Source organism: Microcebus murinus, chromosome 8 (genome assembly GCF_040939455.1).
Source record: "Microcebus murinus isolate Inina chromosome 8, M.murinus_Inina_mat1.0, whole genome shotgun sequence".
In the NCBI taxonomy this organism is placed as follows: domain Eukaryota; kingdom Metazoa; phylum Chordata; class Mammalia; order Primates; family Cheirogaleidae; genus Microcebus; species Microcebus murinus.
Window position 1 is genome coordinate 19,157,836 of NC_134111.1, and position 20,064 is coordinate 19,177,899.

General features: G+C 36.0%; 1 protein-coding gene across 1 annotated transcript in view; it reads right to left on the bottom strand.

Annotated features, from left to right (window-relative positions):
- Positions 1–3,460: 3,460 nt before the first annotated feature.
- The window catches only part of DARS1 (aspartyl-tRNA synthetase 1), an 85,749-nt gene continuing 69,145 nt past the window's right edge, over positions 3,461–20,064 (bottom strand). The window contains exon 16 of the mRNA XM_012740094.3: positions 3,461–13,096. Within this exon, the coding sequence (XP_012595548.2) occupies positions 13,005–13,096 (92 nt within the window). The 3' untranslated portion in view covers positions 3,461–13,004. The remainder of the gene's footprint in view (positions 13,097–20,064) is intronic.

The following is a 20,064-nucleotide window of genomic DNA, read 5'->3' on the forward strand; positions in this document are numbered from 1 at the left end:
GATGCAACAATGGTGACAACATGGAACTCTGGGAGTCCTGATTACCCAGCTTACTGGCCCTTTTCTACTCATGCCCAGTCCCAAGTCATGCCCAATCCTAAGTGTAACACTATTATCTCATGATGGATTGCTTTTGGCCCTTATAACTTGGTGGGTCTGACAGAACCCAGAACGCAATGGGAAAATCTGGCTGCTGGGTCACTTTATATCCTATGGTCAGGTGCTCTATCTCCACCAGGGCCCTATAGCTAGGCAGGGTCTTTTCTGAATGGTGTATAGTTCTCTGCTGCAGATGATGTAGCTTTCCTCCAGAACCAAGGGGCTTTATGTTGTGATTTTCCTATTGGGGTCTCCTATGAACTCCACATGGCATTTGTTTCCCACCACAGATACTTATAGTAGCATAGGGTCCTGCTGCTTGAACCACAGCCTGGACTTGCTCAAGAACCCTCTCCTGTTCTGGTATCCCTCAAACCTGACAGCACTCCATGTAGATGGGTCAGAAGAGTATTCTTTGAAGGTTCTGTCCAATAGTTATTGGTTCCATGTATTCTGGACTTGGAAAATGAAAACTAGGAAATTATTATTATTGTGACACTTTTTGAATGTCTTATAAAAAGTAGGGCACTGTAAAATATTATTTATTAAAGAAATCTCTCTTTAATCTGCAAATATCAAGCTAGCACTGTGCATTCTGCAGGTACTGCTGTAGAAACAGAAAGGCAAAGACCAGAAATTCCAGTGAATAGATCTTCCTTTAGGATGCCATTTTATACTTTTTTAATGTTTTCCTTAAAAACATTCAGGAAATGTTTTACTTTCCTGTATCACCTTAAAATACAAAGAAATAATCCTCCAGAATCCTCAGCATTTCAAATGATAAAGCCACACAGACATTTTTAAAATTCATTTTGTATACATGTTTAGCCCCACCATATCATGTTGCCATGTTAAATATTCTAGTGGCAGTTTTAAAATTAAAATTAGCATTTTAATGCTTCTCACAACTGGAAAATTCAACTGGGTCTGATTCTGAAGGAAACATCAAGTTGGACATGTGGAGGCTATGGCCAATAACCAATCAGCAGCACTAAAGCTGAATGCAGATGTCAATGGTTTTCCTACAAACTGGAAATGTGAGTTATCCCCAGTTGGACCCAGAGACAGTCCAGATGTAGGAGTCTGTTAGGACATAAAGCAGGTCCTGAGTTACTCTCTTTAAGAAAGAATACAACAGGCCGGGCGCTGTGGCTCACGCCTGTAATCCTAGCTCTTGGGAGGCAGAGGCGGGCGGATTGCTCAAGGTCAGGAGTTCAAAACCAGCCTGAGCGAGAGCGAGACCCCGTCTCTACTATAAATAGAAAGAAATTAATTGGCCAACTGATATATATATAAAAAAATTAGCCGGGCATGGTGGCGCATGCCTGTAGTCCCAGCTACCCGGGAGGCTGAGGCAGAAGGATCACTCGAACCCAGGAGTTTGAGGTTGCTGTGAGCTAGGCTGACGCCACGGCACTCACTCTAGCCTGGGCAACAAAGCGAGACTCTGTCTCAAAAAAAAAAAAAAATAAAAAAAAAAAAAAAAAAGAAAGAATACAACAGCTAATTTTATTTAACTTCAGAAAATTGCCTCTGATCAGCAATTCCTTAATAGGAATTGTTGCATGATCAACTCTTCTTTGTTAGAACAATTTATAAGAGCACTCATCCAAAGATATATCTGACTGAATATGTTAAAAAGCAGAGTAGTTAATTTGGAAATTTCTATAATAAATCTGACTAAATTAGAAAAATGAATAACTATTTTGAAGCCCAAATAATCCATCAACATATGTGATCTACTTATCTTTACAAGCAGATGGGAAAAAGGCAACTGCTTAAAAATGTTGCTGTTTCTATCCTTTCAGACCTCTGAGTACATTTACATATTTGGATATATATAACTTTCCCTAAACAGTGTGGCACAGTAGCTATCTAGGTCAGGGTCCTGGTGGGAAACATACAGCACACTCAAAGGAGCATGCTTGAAGAGTTTTCTGAAGTGGTCATAAACAAAAATACAGGAAGCTATAAAGGAAACCAGAAAGGAATGGGAGAAGTGCCCTAGAGCTATCAGCTGTAGGATGAAACGATTACCACCTCTAGGTCTGAAGGAGCAAAGAGAGCAGCTATGGAGGCTGAAAAGAAGCTATATAGTTGTAGAGAGGGAGTTGTGGCCTTCAAGCAAGGAAAGCATCCATGGCCAAAATGTAATCCAGCAAAGAAGGAAAATATAATAAATATCCTGATCTTTCTCTTCTCCCTCCATCTGTTCTGTTAGTGGCTTCCAATGACCAGACCCAACTAGAAGCCATTGGGAAGGTGGTTGGTTGATGCATCCATAGAGGCTGGCCAGCAGAGTGGAAAAGGGAAGTGAGTGGGAAAGGGTACACAGCAGAGTGGAAAAGGCCAGTGAGTGGGAAAGGGAAGGGCAAGTGGAGAATGTCCAGCTCAAAGGAAGAGCTTTCAATGACAATGAATATACTGTTTAGTTAGATTACATCTGCTCCCCAACACAGTTCAAATTTCAGTTACCATGGTATATTAACTGTGATGGCATAAAATACAAGCCTCACTGTTAGCTCTTCAGGTCACACACAAATCACTCCAGAAATAACTGGTGTGTATCATGATCAGTGACTAGATTCTTTAAAAATCCGTTGTCACTTCTTTAAAAATCTGTTAGTGATTGGTCACTGCACACATTTAGTTCATTCACAAAGTGTATAGTTGTGTTGCCTCCTTGTCTCCCACTGAGGAAGCCATGTGGTATTTTACAAAAAAAGTTATTCAAAAGAGGGAATTACCCAACAAGGATGACAGTGCAGCAAAGAAACACAAAGTGATAATTCCGGAAGTGAAATCTGATCAAACGTAATTGTTGTTAAAGAGAAAAAGCTGACTATGCGAGTGTTGACTCTGCCACCTTTTGACAAACTCCAGATTATGTAGCCACAGGAACCTTGTGAAGACAAACTTATTGACATAGATGAGGAAAGTGGTTGTGATGGAAAGGATGATGTCCTAGAGTAAGTGATAATAGCAAAAAGGTTCACATTAAAATATCTGAGATATTTCATGGTTTTAAAAGTACAGAGGTCAGGCCGGGCGCGGTGGCTCACGCCTGTAATCCTAGCTCTCTAGGAGGCCGAGGCGGGCGGATTGCTCAAGGTCAGGAGTTCGAAACCAGCCTGAGCAAGAGCGAGACCCTGTCTCTAGTATAAATAGAAAGAAATTAATTGGCCAACTAATATATACAGAAAAAACTAGCCGGGCATGGTGGCGCATGCCTGTAGTCCCAGCTACTTGGGAGGCTGAGGCAGTAGGATTGCTTGAGCCCAGGAGTTTGAGGTTGCTGTGAGCTAGGCTGATGCCATGGCACTCACTCTAGCCTGGGCAACAAAGTGAGACCCTGTTTCAAAAAAAAAAAAAAAAAAAAAAAAAAAAAAAAAGTACAGAGGTCAAAATGTTGAAAGCTGATCTGAATTTAGGATGGAATATGACAATTCACCAAAGCACAGGAGAAATGGTTACTCCACAGTGAAAGCTACACAAGAAGGGAAGTATTGTTCACATTACTCTTGCAAATATTCTTTACAAAGGCATAAACTACTTTTCAATGTTTCTAAAATTTTAAATTACAGTACACTAAATAAATATTAGTTTTACTATTTTTTTCATTTTTCTATACTCTTATAACCAACAGTAAGGGAATTTTTAATGTTTGACAAAAATTTTTAAAGATCATGGAATAATCTTATTTTGCCCTTTGGATGTTAACATTGCTTTGCATGCATAGTTTCGGTTTTCCTGATCATTAAAGTCCCACACAATTGTGCAAAGTGAAGACTGCCTGTACTGTGCTTTTTAATGGCTGATTAGCATTCTATAATATGGATATAGCATTATTTAATTCTCTACTAATGGACATTTTACGTTGTTGGCAATTTTTTTTTATTGGTAAAAACAATGCTGTAATAAATATCCTCATACACATCTTTTTTGTGCATCTGTATTCTTAGGATAAATTCTAAGAGTATGGGATTACTAGGTCAAAGGATATGCACATTCACTTTTTGATACACCCTGCTAAACTGCCTGCCAGAAAGGTTCCACCAGCAGTGGCTCAAAGTTTCCAGTTCTCCATCCTGTGGTGAACTATAAGCATATTTTATCATCATTGCTTATTTGATATCTCACTGTTGTTTCAATTTGATTATCAGGGAAGTTGAACATCTTTAAGAGATTAAGGTTTTAAAAGGTTATTTGGAAAAAGAGTTCCATAAAGATTACTGACGTTGAAAGTAGATAGAGCATTTCCTTGCTCTAGGGATGTGATGACATCTTGATCCATGAGAAACAGGGGTAGTCACCAGTTTAACTCTTAGGGCAGCAACCAAGAGCCTGGTGGCTCATTTTAATTAGGTCAAGATACAAATAAGGATTTGAAGGAAGAGCACAGAGGAAAACTGTTAAGACTTCGCAAACTGGTGGCTACCTCTCTTAGCAAGACAGCTTATTTTTAAAGGCTTGTGGTTCTTATTTTGGTCTTTCAAGTAAATATATACACATATTGCCAGATTTAAAGGTACACAGAACAAGTCAGATGTGAATATAAAACTAAAACTGCTAGTGTAAATAAATTTTATCTTGAGTTTATTGTTTACAGCTTCATCTCTGAACTCCTGAAACTAACCAGTTTGTAAGTTATATTAGGTACATGCCATATACTCATTATTATGCTATGAATATGGGACTATAAAAAGTTTAAGATGTGGTCCCTGCCCTTAGCATTAACAATAATACCTGTTCAGTGAATACATTTTATATGCCAGGAACTGTAGGAGAGTTTTCACCTGTCTGATTTAATCCTTACAATGTTACAAGGTAGGCATTGTTAACTCCACTGTACAGGTGTAGATTCTGTACTCAGAATTACACACCTGCTGTCAGGTCAAGATTTGAACTTAAAGTATTCTGATTCCACATTGCTATACCAAATTGTTTAAAACTCAGTTTTAACCCAGTTGAAGAAACAAAGTAACAGGAATTTTAGAGAAAAATTAGGTGCAAAACCATGTGGTCTTGATAGTAAGACGGTCAAGTTTTTTATGGATTGAACAACCTGCAGTATAGTCAATTGGATAGGTGAGTACTTGGAAGATCCTGAGCAGCTTTGGGAGCAGAAGAGTCATTCCTGTAAGCAGGCCTGGGGAAAGAGGGTTGAAGGAGCTTTGCCAGGGTCTCAAGAGATGAAAGGACATTTTATGGCTGAGCAAAGGGAAGACATGACAGATGCATCCATCCGGAGAGAGTCAGAACACCGGGGCTATGGGTTCTGTGATGTGATGTGGGTTCTGTCATACTGATGAGGTAATGTAAGATATCACACAGTGAACAAAGGGCTACTCTAAGTGGTGAGTTAACCAGTCTTATGTGTACATGTTGACATTTGGCAGAAGATGGCAAAATAAAAATGTTTCTTTTAATCCAGGTATATATGAATTTTGAGAAACTTGGGCAGTAGATAACAAATACAACTCGAAGTCTAGAGAAATCCTCAAGCACCAGCAGATTGAACTGAAACAAAAATTAGGAAAATGTTGTATTATCTCCACAGTTAGTGCCAAAGACAGTGTCATTTAGAAGTCTATAACAATGGCTTTAGAAAGAAGAAAACAGGCTATTTTAATGGTCTACATACTTCTAGAAATTGCAGGAGCCTGTATTTGTTGAAAAACATTCTTATCTAAACCACCTATATAGTAATGTACTACATAACATTCACTTAAAAATATCAGTTAAAATCTTAACAGGTGCTAACTTGAGTTAGCAAAGTGCTCCTACCTGTAGGTAAATCAAAGAGAAAAAGAAAAAATTGGAACCACAGGCAGTTACCCAAGAGCTAGTCCACGACAAAAGCCTCAGTACATATTTGTGCCCTAGCAGAACACTTTGTTGCTCTATGCAACAGCTGAAGAGAGAACTTCCCATGGAGCCTCAGTCACTGCATATCTGAACTGGGCAACAACTTAGTATGGCATAAAAACTACTATGCTGGGCCAGGCACGGTGGCTCACGCCTGTAATCCTAGCACTCTGGGAGGCTGAGGCGGGCGGATTGCTCGAGGTCAGGAGTTTAAAACCAGCCTGAGCAAGTGTGAAACCCCGTCTCTACTATAAATAGACAGAAATTAATTGGCCAACTAATATATATATAGAAAAAATTAGCCGGGCATGGTGGCACATGCCTGTTGTCCCAGATACTCGGGAGGCTGAGGCAGAAGGATTGCTTGAGCCCAGGAGTTGGAGGTTGCTATGAGCACTCACTCTAGCTTGGGCAACAAAGCGAGACTCTGTCTTAAAAAAAAAACAACAAAAAAACCCTACTATGCTGGGCAACACCATCTAGTCACTGTTTAAATATTATTTTTTTCTTTTATATTATAGGCATCTACCTCAAGATGGTCCAGTGAGTTACATGTGATAACCCTTTCATGTGGACACACAAGAACAGACCAAAACAAAACAAGACATAGGAAAAGTATTTTGTTAGAGAGTCTCATAAAGAATTTATTGAAAGACATAAATTATGGCATAATTGCCACCAAAGAATATATAAACAAAAATAGGCACATAAGAGATAAAACTAATTAGAAATTTTAGATATGGAAAATATAGTCATTGAAATAAAAAAATGCAACAAATTGGCTTAATTTTAGACTAGGCATATTTGACGAATTATACACATTAGATGATGGCACTGAGCAACTCATCCAGAACACAGCACATAGACAAAAGTGAAAAATATGAGACAGAATTGTTGAGAGGCCCAATATTTATCTAACTGGAGTTTCAAAAAAGCAATATTTAAAGAGATAATTGCTGAGAACTTTTTAAAATTGAAAACAGACAATGGTCCTCAACAAAAAGCACACTGAATACTGAGCAAAGACAAGTAACTATCAAACTGATCAAGGGAACTGGTAGAACATCAAGGATAAAGAGGCAACTTAAAAGCTACCAAAGAAAAGAGATGAATTACAAAGGAAAGACAGACTGACAGCAAACTGCTCATAGGTAACAACGGATGTCAGAATTTAATGCTGTAACATTTCAAAGTGCTAAGGGAAAATAACTGCTAACTGCTAAAGTAAATGTAACTTTATACTAAGCTAAAACTATGTTCAAGAGTGCTGCACTCTTTAGAGTTTATAATTAAGAGACCCTAACTTAAAGAAATATTAAATAGGTACTTCAATAAAAAGGCACTCAGATGGAATATGCAGATATAAGAAACAATGGTGCCAGGCACAGTGGCTCAATCTATAATCCAGCACCTTGGGAGGTTGAGGCAGGAAGAGGCCAAGAGTTCCAGACTAGCCTAGGCAACCTAGCTAGACACCTGTTTCTACAAAAAATTAACAAAATAATTAGCTGGGTGGGCATGGTGACATGCATTTATAGTCCCAGCTACTCAGGAGACCGAGGTGGAGGATCCCTTGAACCTAGTAGTTCGAGCTTCATTGAGCTAAGGTAACACCATTGCACTCTATAGCCAGGGGGACAGAGTGAGATCCTGTCTCAAAACAAGCAAAAAAAAAAAAAAATGTTAAGGATGTGCATATTGTAATTTCTAGAGCAATCACTAAAAAAATGCAAAAATGTGTGGCTAAAACATCTATAGGAAAACTAAAACGAAATCCTAAAAAATACTTAAATAATCATTTTAAATAATGACAGGAAAGGAAAAATAGAGGAACAAAAAGCAGAGGCAGCAAGTAGGAAACAACTAAATGGCAGATACATATCCAACCACACAAATAATTACGTCAAATGTTACAGAATAAACTCTCCAATTAAAATAGAGATTTTCAGAGCAGATTAATAAGATTCAACTATATGGTATCTATTAGAAACCCACTTTGAATATAAAGACACAGAGCCTAGGAGTTTGAGGCTACAGTGAACTACGATGGTGCCACTTCTTATGCAAACAATAAGCATAAGAAGATGGGAATTACTCTATTATCAGATAAAACAGATTTCAAGAGAGTGCATTATCAGAGTTATAAAGGGGCATTTCATTATGATAAAAGGGCCAATTCATCAGGAAGACTTAACAGTTACAATAATGTATGTGCTTAATAAAAGTGATTCAAAATATATCAATCAAAAATTTATAGAATTAAAGGGCGAAAGACAATTCAAAATTGTGAAATTGATTTTAACTGCCCTATTTCTGCAACTGATACAACAATTAGCCAATAAAAACCAGCAAGGACACAGAAGTTCTAAACATACTATCAATAACACTACATATAGAATATTACACTCAACAAGGGCAGAGTACACATTCTTTCCTAAAGTACATGAAGAGAATAAGACGTGATGAATTTATACACTGAACACTAAAAACTAGAAAACACTAAAAAGGGAAATTAAAGACTGAAGAAAAAGTAATTATTTAACATTGATGAACTGGAAGACAATATACTGTTAAGGATGACAATTCTTCCCAAATCGATCTTTAGATTCAATGCAATCCCAATCAAAATCTTAGCTGGATTTTTGAAGAAACTGATAAGATAATTTAAAAATTTATATGGAAAAGCGGCAGAGCATGGTGGCTCATGCCTGTAATCCTAGTACTCTGGGAGGCTGAGGCTGGCAGATCATTTGAGCTCAGGAGTTCGAGACCAGCCTGAGCAAGAGTGAGACCCTATCTCTACTAAAAAAATAGAAAGAAATTAGCTGGACAACTAAAAAATATATGTATATAAAAAAATTAGCCAGGCATGGTAGTGCATGCCTGTAGTCCCAGCTTGAGCCCAGGAGTTTGAGGTTGCTGTGAGCTAGGCTGACGCCACGGCACTCTAGCCTGGGCAACAGAGTGAGACTCTGTCTCAAAAAAAAAAAAAAAAAAAAAAAATTATATGGAAACATAAAAGATTTAGAATAGTCAAAACAAATCTTTAAAAAGAAGGACATGTTTGGAGGATTTGCACTATCTGATTCCAAGACTTAAGACTGCAGAAATCAAAACACTGGTATGGGTGTAGGATAGATACATGGATCAACAGAATAGAAGAAAGTTTGGAAATAAGCAAATATGCTATAAGAATTAGACAGGGAGAGATTAAACTCTCTTTATCTGCCAGACAGTATTTTATGTATTTCACACTCTTTAATTCCCATGATAGTCCCCTGAGGTAGAAGTATGCAAATTAGAGTTGAGAATAAGCAAGTTACCCAAGGTTATACAGCTAATAAGTTGCAACACCAGCCAGGATGTGAACCCAGGCAGGGTGTCTACAAAATCCATACTCTTTACTTTTCATACTATTTTTTCTCACACTTGTCTGTCTACTTTGAAAATATTTAAGACTTTTTTTTTTTTTTTTTTTTTTTTAGCCATTCGAGAAAGCAGGAATATTTAAGACTTAATACGTACTATTAGTACTTAGTTCAGGAATATTGTTGCATAAAACCAGGCAACATATAAAAATTGATAGTAGTGTTCTTTACTCTGTAACAATTAAAAATGTAATGTTTTACATTTTAAAATGTAATTTAAAACAATTTAAAAATGTAATCTCATTTCCAATAGAAAAAATTTTGTAAGGTGTTCTAGCATAAACTAAAAATTAAAAAGTAATTTTTTGTTTTTTTTTCAGAGATGGGGGTCTCATTCTGTTGTCCAGGCTGGAGTGCAGTGGCATGATCATAGCTCACTGCAGTCTGGAACCCTTATGTTCAAGGGATCCTCCCCCCTCAGGCTCCCAAGTAGCTGGGACTACAGAGGCACACTGCACGCCAGGCTAATTTTTTTTTTAAGAGACAGGGTCTTGTCTGTCACCTAGGTGGGAGTGCAGTGATGTAATCATAGCTCACTGTAACCTCAAACTCCTGGGCTCAAGTGATCCTTCCACCTTAGCCTCCTGAGTAGGTAGTACTACAGGTGTGTGCCACCATGCCTGGCTAATTTTAAAAAAATATTTTGTAGATACAGGTTCTTGGTATGTTGCCCAAGCTGGTCTCAAACTCCTGGCCTCAAGTAATCCTCTGGCCTTGGCCTCCCAAAGTGCTAGGATTATAGGTGTGAGCCACTACATCTGGTAAAGTGGGTCATTTAGAAAACGTTTTTAAATTTTGTTACATGGAACCATCTATTTTCAAGAGTACACATTAAATCCTGCCCACAAAAAAACAGTAAATTACTTTGCCAATTCCTTTCCTCTCACCACAAGATTAGCAGCTCTTCGGCAAGGCTGTCCTGATTCACCTAAAATATCTTTGGGTCTACAAAGGACAAGGATGTAGAGCTAAAACAGAAGGTGGCTTGCCTCCCGCATTAATGGTACTAAATTCTTTGATAATTTTGAGAATAAAATGCTGATGAAATCCCTATGGGAGTAAACAACATCAAACAAACAAAAACCAAACAAAATAGTTTTGAAGGATATAAAAGAATACCAATATATTTTACTATAATTAGAAAAAAAAGAATACCAATAAATGAAGAGATTACCATGTTTGTCCACTAGAAGACTAAAAAGAGGGAAATTCCAAGTCTTTCAAATTATTCTGCACATATCAAATAAATCTGCAAGATAATACTAAACATTTATATAAACATATTTAGTTAAAATATAAAAAACATGGAAAAGAATAAAAGACAATGAATTCATATAATAGTGGTACATAAGAAGCATTTACTATATCCACAATTTCTTCTCCCCTTAAAAAATAAAATATTTGAGAGCTGGGTGCTGGGTGAATCGTGCCTGTAATCCCAGCTACTCAGATGGCTGAGGCAGGAGGATCACTTGAGCACAGGAGTTCAAGACCAGCCTGGGCAACACAGTGAGACTCTTATCTCTAAAATATTTGAAGCAAATATGAGTGTTAAGATTTGATAAAGCTGGATGGTGAGTACATGTTCTCATTTGGTCAGCATGTTTGAAATACTTCATAATAAAAAAGATGATCATTTTACACACACATTATTTTGAAAGAAGTTGTAATTATACAAAGTTGAGATAGCACTAGGACCAATATTACTGTACTATTTTAGGGCACTGCAATTACATAATATAGAAAAATATGGGTAATAGTCCATTTTGTTCTTGGTGTGTATTTATGAAATACTTTTAGGGTGCCTACTACACTCAAGATATTCTGGTAGGATATGAAAGAAAAATATAAAAAACGAAGTCTCTACTTTCAAAGAGCTCACAATCTAGATGGTTAAATAATGTTCCCTTTAACTTTCAAAAATAATGGGCAGATGTTTATGGTCCAGGTGTAACTTCCTTTTTCATTCTATTTTTCTGCATTATTTTTTCTTTTCTTGTAGGAAAATATCTGCATTACATTGTTTTGTTCTTGCCATTACTTGTGGTTTACTGTAAAATAAACATTAGTATGTTTATTTAATATGTAATAATTGTAATAATAATAATTTAGAGAGAAAGTGTTCCTAATTATAACTCTTACACAGAAATTTCTTTTTGGTGGGTAAGATGGGAATGCATTTTATTGACATTCACTAAGTACCAGTACCAGTTAATACTGAAGCAGAAAATTCTGCAGTATGTGTGTGCGTGTATAAGTATGTACATATACTTATTTACTTGTTTATTTTAGAGACTGGGTCTTGCTCTGTTGCCCAGGCAGGGGTGCAGTGGCATAATCATGGCTCACTGCAGCCTGGAACTCCTGGGTTCAAGCAATCCTCCTGTCTCAGCCTTCTCAGTGGCTGGGACTACTGGCACATGCCACAATACCTGGCTAATTTTCAAAATATTTTTAGAGACAGGTTCTCAATATGTTGCTCAGGCTGGTTTCAAACTCCTGGCCTCAAGTAATCCTTCCACTTCTGCCTCCTGAGACACTGGGATACAGACATCAGCTACCACACTTGGCCTGCAATATCTTTTAATCCATGTGAAATGAACTCTGTTAACCAAACCAAGCTGTCAGCTGTAAGAACTCTATCCTTACACCCATCTAAACTTATATCTTGAAATGAATACATTAAGAATATATCATTTTTCATGCATTTACATAAATTAGTCGTGTATTTTTTCTTTTCCCAAATTATAAATGCCAAGAACCAGTTATTAAATCAGATTTCCAAAGTTACACAAAGACAAACTATAATTAACTTTAAAATTTTATTGAAATTCACTTTTAGAATTTAAGAATTTAATACAATATTATATTGAATATTTTCTAACCAGTATTCTTCACCTGCTTTACACAATTTCTGGGCATAACTTTTAAGAACTGATACTTTCTGACTTACTTTCCATGATATGCCAATTATACATTCATTAAAATTTCAAATATTTCCCCAATTATTCTTATTTCAATGTCAGAATTTTAAAAAGTTCAAATATTGAAAATTTAAGACATTAATACTGTTGCCACTGTAATATAGAAAAGAAAAAAACTTGTAAAATTTTAACTGTTTAAAACTCTTAACATCATAGCTCACTGTAACCTTAAAACTACTGGGCTCAAGTGAACCTCTTGCCTCAGCCTCCTGAGTAGCTAGGACTACGGATGCACTGCCACAATGCCTGGCTAATATTTTCTAATTTTAGTAGAGAAGGGGTCTTGCTCTTGCTAAGGCTGGTTTTGAACTCCTGAGCTCAAGCAATCCTCCCACCTCAGTCTTCCAGAGTGCTAGGATTACAGGCATGAGCCACCGTACCAGGCCTTGAAAAATGAATTTTTGACACAACCATATGAATTTCTCACTAGAATGTCAAAGCATTTCTTACTGAAGCATGTCCAAAGTTATAAAAATCTTCTCTTTTAAACTAATCTATACTAAGTTACTCCAAAAATAAGAGTAGCACTTTAGGTAAGACATTTATTCCAGTGCAAATTTTAAGTACCTAAGGTATAGCCTGTTCAATAGCAGGTTACTGGAAAGAATTACGAGTGTGGCTTCCTTTAAGGAGTCAGTCGTTTGGGATCACGAGGGAACATGGAGGTCTGACGAACATTATGCAATCCCAGAAACAGCATAGTCACTCGTTCTAAACCTGGGGAAAACAAAATAATCATTAATTCCTTTTCTAAAAACCTCTCCGGGTCTTAGTAACTTAGGATGAACTAATAATATCATTGTTCAACTAAATACTTTTCCTTGTTAGGAAGGAAAATGACTTCTATTATTTTGAGTTTATCTAAAATTGAATGTTTTGGGTATTGATTCAGAAACAGAGATGCTGCTGTATGTGGAAAGAACTAAATGAAAGATCCTGAAATACAAACCACAAAAATCTATGTAAATGAACAAAATCTATGATTTAAATGATAAAAAACCAAAAGACTTTATAAGCCTGCATGTTTCAAATAGTATCAGATTCTGATTATGTAGACCAGGCAGTGAGGATGAGAGCCACAAACCTGTTCAAGGATGTTTATTAATAGAAGTACCAAAACATTTATTTTAATTCTAAAGACATTTAACATGGTAGCTCCTACCACAAAATGCTCTAGAGTACATTATTATACTAAGTGTTTTGAGTGTAGAAAAGAGACTGATTTTGGCACGTGGCTTACATACTGTATTACTGACAAGAATTAAGATCCAGTAGCACCTAAGCAGCAGAGCAGAACTAGCAAATGAAACTTCTAAGTGCATTTTGATTTATCTACTAAAGTTTTAGAAGAGTAAAATGACACACAAGGAAGACAAGGTCAAAAAATATTTTTATATAGCAATGATTTTTTTTTTTTTTTTTTTTTTTTTTTTTTGAGACAGAGTCTCGCTTTGTTGCCCAGGCTAGAGTGAGTGCCGTGGCGTCAGCCTAGCTCACAGCAACCTCAAACTCCTGGGCTCGAGTGATCCTTCTGCCTCAGCCTCCCGGGTAGCTGGGACTACAGGCATGCGCCACCATGCCCAGCTAATTTTTTTTTTTTTTATATATATATCAGTTGGCCAATTAATTTCTTTCTATTTATAGTAGAGACGGGGTCTCGCTCTTGCTCAGGCTGGTTTTGAACTCCTGACCTTGAGCAATCCGCCCGCCTCGGCCTCCCAAGAGCTAGGATTACAGGCGTGAGCCACAGCGCCCGGCCAGCAATGATTTTTAATTTTAAAGATTTTAAAGGAATATTGTAAATATAAATAAGAGAACTAAAATTTTTACCGCTATTCTTTACCAAAAGACATCTGCAGATAAAAATTTGAGACTTGTATTATGGTGATCTAAGACTAATCTAAAAAAACCCCACCATATCCCAAATGTTAATTAACAAAATTTCAAATGTTAATTAACAAAAAACAGGTGGCATTTTGATAACTATGCAAGCTTCCTTCTTCATAATTAAGGTTAAAATATTAAATTGTTACAGAAATTTAAAAAATATTTATGCAAAATGCACATTACTAAATACTCTAAGAAAAAACAGCCCTAAATTTCCCACTAAAAAACTAAACTATATATTCAATGTAGCATTGTTTGTAATAATAAAAGGCTGCTAACAACCTATAGATCAACAGGAAGCTAGTTAACAAGATTATGGTGTATCCTTTCCGTGGCCTCTACAGATTAAAAAAAGAGTGAAAAAAGCTCTTTATTGATAAGGAACAACTTATATTAAGTAAAAACTGCAAAGCACTGAATGGCTTATAGTATGCTACAATTTGTGTAAAAATATTTTTTAAAAATGTGTGTCTTTTTGTATATGCAAAGATTATCTTCACAATGTTAAGCAGAAAACTAGAAACAACAGTTTTTTGTAGGGAGGTGAATACAAACCATTTTCTACCTTTTTTCCATTTCAATTAAATTGTGTTAAAATACATGTAACATAAAATTTACTATCTTAACTATTTTAAAGTGTACACCTCAGCGGTATTAGATACATGAAGTGTTGTGCAACCATCACTACCATCTATATCTCTTAAAAAAAAAAAACCTATGTAATGACCTTTAATGGTGCTATTTTTTTTTAAATTTTTCCCAGCTTTATAGAGGCATAACTGATAAATAAATTATATATATTTATGATATACAATGTGACATTTTGATATGTATATTATATATACACATTGTGAAATTATTAAATCAATTAATATTTCTCACTTATTTTTTTATGGGTAACAACATTTAAAATCTACTTTTAAAGCAATTTTCAAGTATACATTATTAACCGTAGTTATCATACTATACAACAGATCTCTAGAATTTATTCATCCTAACTGAATCTTTGTACCCTCTGACAAGTATCATCTCCCCATTCTGCCCCACCTCGCCCAGCAACAACCATTCTACTTTCTGTTTCTATGAATTCAACTTTTTAAAGATATTACATATAAGTGGGATCATGCAGTATCTGTCTTTCTGTGCCTGGTTTAGTTTGCTACACATCATGTCTTCCAGGTTCATTCTTGTTGCTGCAAATGACAGGATTTCCTTTTTCATTGTAAATATACACAGGTTGATTGAAAACTAATTTGAAAACCTACAACGTTCCACAATCTAAAACTGTTTGGGCACCAACATGACACTCATTGGAAATACTTATTGGAGCATTTCAGATTTCTGGATTTGGGGTGCTCAACCACTAATTATAATGCAAATATCCCCAAATCTGGAAAAAATCCCCAATCAGAAACTCTTCTGGTCCCAAGCATAAGGGACACTCAAACTGTACCACATTTTCTTTACCATTCATTGGTTGTTGGCCACTAAGGTCATTTCTATATCTTGGCTGTTGTAAATAATGCTGCAATGAACATGAGAGTGCACAGATCTCTTTGACATACTGATTTCCTTTTTTTTTTTTGAGACAGTCTCACTCTGTCACCTGGGCTAGGGTGCAGTGGCATCATCATAGCTCACTGCAATCTCCAAGTCCAGGGCTCAAGTGAGTAACTAGGTCTATAGGACTAAAAGTGTGCACCACCACGCTCAGTTTTTCTATTTTTTGTAGAGACAGGGTCTCGCACTCCTGGCCTCAAGCAATCATTCCACCTCTGCCTCCCAGAGTGCTAAGATTATAGGCGTGAGCTACCGCACCCAGCCTGATTTCATTTCTTTTGGATATACAAACCAGAAGTGGGATTGCTAGATCATATGGTAGTTCTATTTTTTAATTTTCTGAGGAACAGCTATAATGTTTTTCATAATGGCTATTCTAATTTTACATTCCCACCAGTTGTTTACAAACAAGGGTTCCCCTTTCTCTACACCCTCACCAACACTTACTATCCTTTTTTGATAACAGCTATTCTAACAGGTGTGAGGTGATTCTCATCGTGGTTTCAATTTGCATTTACCTAATAGTGATGTTGGGCATTTTTTCGTATACCTATTGGCCATTTGTACATTTTCTTTTGAGAAATATTTATTCAGGTCCTTCGCTCATTTTAAAATTGGGCTGTTTTCTTGCTATTGAGTTGTATGAGTTCCTTATATACTTTAGATATCAATCCCTTATCACAGATGTATGGTTTGCAAATATTATCTACCATTCTAGAAGTTGTCTCTTCACCCTGTTGTTTCCTTTGCTGTGCAGAAGTTTTTAGTTTCATGCAATTCCACTTGTCTATTTTTGCTTTAGTAGCTTGTGCTTTGGAGGTCATATCCAAAAAAAAAAATAAAAAAATTCATTGCCCAGATGGATGTCAAGAAGCTTTTTCCTTATGTTTTCTTCTAGCAGTTTTACATTTTCAGGTCTTAAGTTTTTAATCTGCTTTCAGTCAATTTGTATATGTGGTGTGAAAGAAGGGTTCAATTTCATTCTTTTACATGTAGGTAATCAGTTTTCCCAATATCATTTACTGAAGAGACACTACTTTCTCCACTGTGTGTTATATTGGCACTTCTGTTGAAGGTCAATTGACTATAAATCTATAGATTTATTTTTGGGCTCTCCATTCTGTTTCATTGGTCTATGTGTCTATTTTTTGTATCAGTGCCATGCTACTTTGATTACTATAGCTTTGTAGTATAGTTTGAAATCTGACAGTGTGATACCTCCAACTTTGTTATTTTGTCTCAAGATTGCCTTGGCTATTTGGGGTCTTTTGTGGTTTTACACAAATTTTAGGATTGTTTTCTTTTTCTGTGAAAAAGATAATTGGAATTTTGATAGGGACTGCATTGAATCTGTAGATTGCTTTGGGTGGTACATTTTAACAATATTAACTTATCTAATCCATAAACACAGGGTATCTTTCCATTTATTTTTATCCTCTTTAATTTCTCTTATCAATGTTTTAGAGGTTTCACTTTCTTGGTTAAATTTATTCCTAAGGGTTTTTTTTTTTTTTTTTTTTTGATGCTACTGTAAACAGGACTGCTTTCATTTCTTTCTTGGATAGTTTGTTGTTAGTGTATAAAAGCATTGACTGATTTTTATATGTTAATTCCATATCCTGTAATTTTACTATTTAATGTATTTGCTTGCTAGTTCTAACAGGTTTTTGGTGGACCATGAACTGTTTTCATCTTGTAAAGCTCAAACTCTGTGCCTACTAAATAGTAGTTTCTCATTTCTTCTTTCCTATAGCCCCTGGCAACACCATTCTACTCTCTGCATCTATAAGTCTGGCTACTCTTAAATACTTCATATAAGTAGAATCAGATAGTATTTGCCTTTTTGTGATTGCCTTATTTCACTTAGCATAATATCCTCAAGGTCTTATAGCATAGGTCAAATTTCCCTTCATGACTGAATAGTATTCTAGTGTGTGTGTGTGTGTGTGTATACCACATTTTGCTTTCCATTCATCTGTCAATGAAAGCTTGGGTTGCTTCCATGTTTTAGATACTATGAATAATGCTGCTGTAAACATGGTTGCACAAATATTTCTTCAAGACCCCATTTTCAATTCTTTTGGGTATATACCCAGAAGTGGAACTGCTGGATCATATGGTAATTCTATTTTTAAGTTTTTGAGAATTGTCATACAGTTTTCTACATTGGCTGTATCATTTTACATTAACAAGGGCACCTATTTATCCACATCCTTGCCAATATTTGTTATTTTCTAGTTTTTAAACTGTATATTTAATTTGCTTTTCCTAATGATTAGAGATGTTGAGTATCTTCTCGTGATTATTGGCCATTTGTATACTGTACCTTCTTTGGAGAAATGTCTATTGAAGTTCTTTGCCCATTTAAAAATATTTTAATACTTTTTAGTTTCTTTTTAAGCTTTTATTATTATTTTAAATTTGACATTGAGTTGTACATATTTTGGGTACAAGGTGATATTTTGATACGTGATTACAATGTATAATGATCAAATCAGGGTAATTAGAATATCCTATCATCTCAAACATTTATCATTTCTTTGTGTTGGGAACATTTAAAATTTGCTCTTCTAGCTATTTGAAAATATACAATAAATTATTTTTATAGTCACCTAATAGTGCTATAGAACACTAGAACTTATTCCTCTTATCTAGCTGTACTTTTGTATGTAGTAAGCAACCTTTGCTTTTCCACTTTTTTGGAAATTCCTAATTTTGCTGTTGTTGAGTTTCAGGAGTTCTCTATAATATATTCTGGATATTAATCCCTTATCAGATACACGATTCGCAAATATGTTCTCCAATTCTGTGGATTGCCTTTTTACTGTGTTGATAATTATCTTTTTTTTTTGAGACAGAATCTCACTCTGTTGCCCTGGTTGGAGTGCCGTGGTGTCAGCCTAGTTCACAGCAACCTCAAAATCCTGGGCTCAAGCGATCCTACTGCCTCAGCCTCCCAAAGTAGCTGGGACTACAGGCACGTGCCACCATGCCCGGCTAATTTTTTCTATATATTTTTAGTTGGCCAATTAATTTCTTTCTTTTTTTAGTAGAGATGGGGTCTTGCTCTTGCTCAGGCTGGTTTTGAACTCCTGACCTTGAGCCACCCTCCCGCCTCAGCCTCCCAGAGTGCTAAGATTATAGGCAGGAGCCACTGCGCCCGGCGATAATTATTGTTTTTTTTTTTTTTTTTGAGACAGAGTCTTACTTTATTGCCCAGGCTAGAGTCAACCTCGCTCACAGCAACCTCAAACTCCTGGGCTCAAGCGATCCTTCTGCCTCAGCCTCCCAAGTAGCTGGGACTACAGGCATGCGCCACCATGCCCGGTTAATTTTTTTTCCATATATATTAGTTGGCCAATCAATTTCTTTCTATTTATAGTAGAGATGAGGTCTTGCTCTTGCTCAGGCTGGTTTCGAACTCCTGACCTTAAGCAATCCACCTGCCTCGGCCTCCCAGAGTGCTAGGATTACAGGCGTGAGCCACCGTGCCCGGCCGATAATTATCTTTTGATACACAAATGTTTTTAATTTTGGTTAAGTCCAATTTGTCTATTTTTTATCTGTACCTTTGGTGTCATATCCAAGAAATCATTTGTATTCAGTATTACCTGAAACTTGAAATCATTCCAATGTTGTGAAGCTTTTGCCCTATGCTTTCTTCTAAGAGTTTTATAGTTTTAGGTTTTATATTTAGGCCTTTGAACCATTTTGAATTAATTTTTGTATATGGTGTTAGGTAAGTGTCAAATTTAATTCTTTTGCAAGTGGATATCAGTTTTCTCTGCACCAAGGTTATAAAGACTGTCTTATATCCTTTTAATTTGAAATTTCTGTAAGTATACTGCCTATTCACCAAAAAATGCCCAAAACAACAAACAAAAACTTCAACAAAACCATACATTCAAAATATTCTTTTTAAGAGTGTTTGCTACGGACATCCAAAGATGCTTTAAATATTTACTCATTTTAAATTGCAGAGCAATCTCTTACATATACTGTAGATGCAGTCTTAAAGTCAATGAAATGTTATAATTCGATAAAAAATTTAGCAGCTCCTTGAGCTAATTTAAGACAGAGAAAATAGGATACTTATAAGACAACTGGCTTCTAAACTCTTAAGAGAAAAAGAATGGCTAGAACTTTATACAATTATATTTTATATAATTTATTACAATTATACAATTATATTTTAGAACACGCAAGTTAGCTGTTCATTTAGAAACAGATTTCCCTTA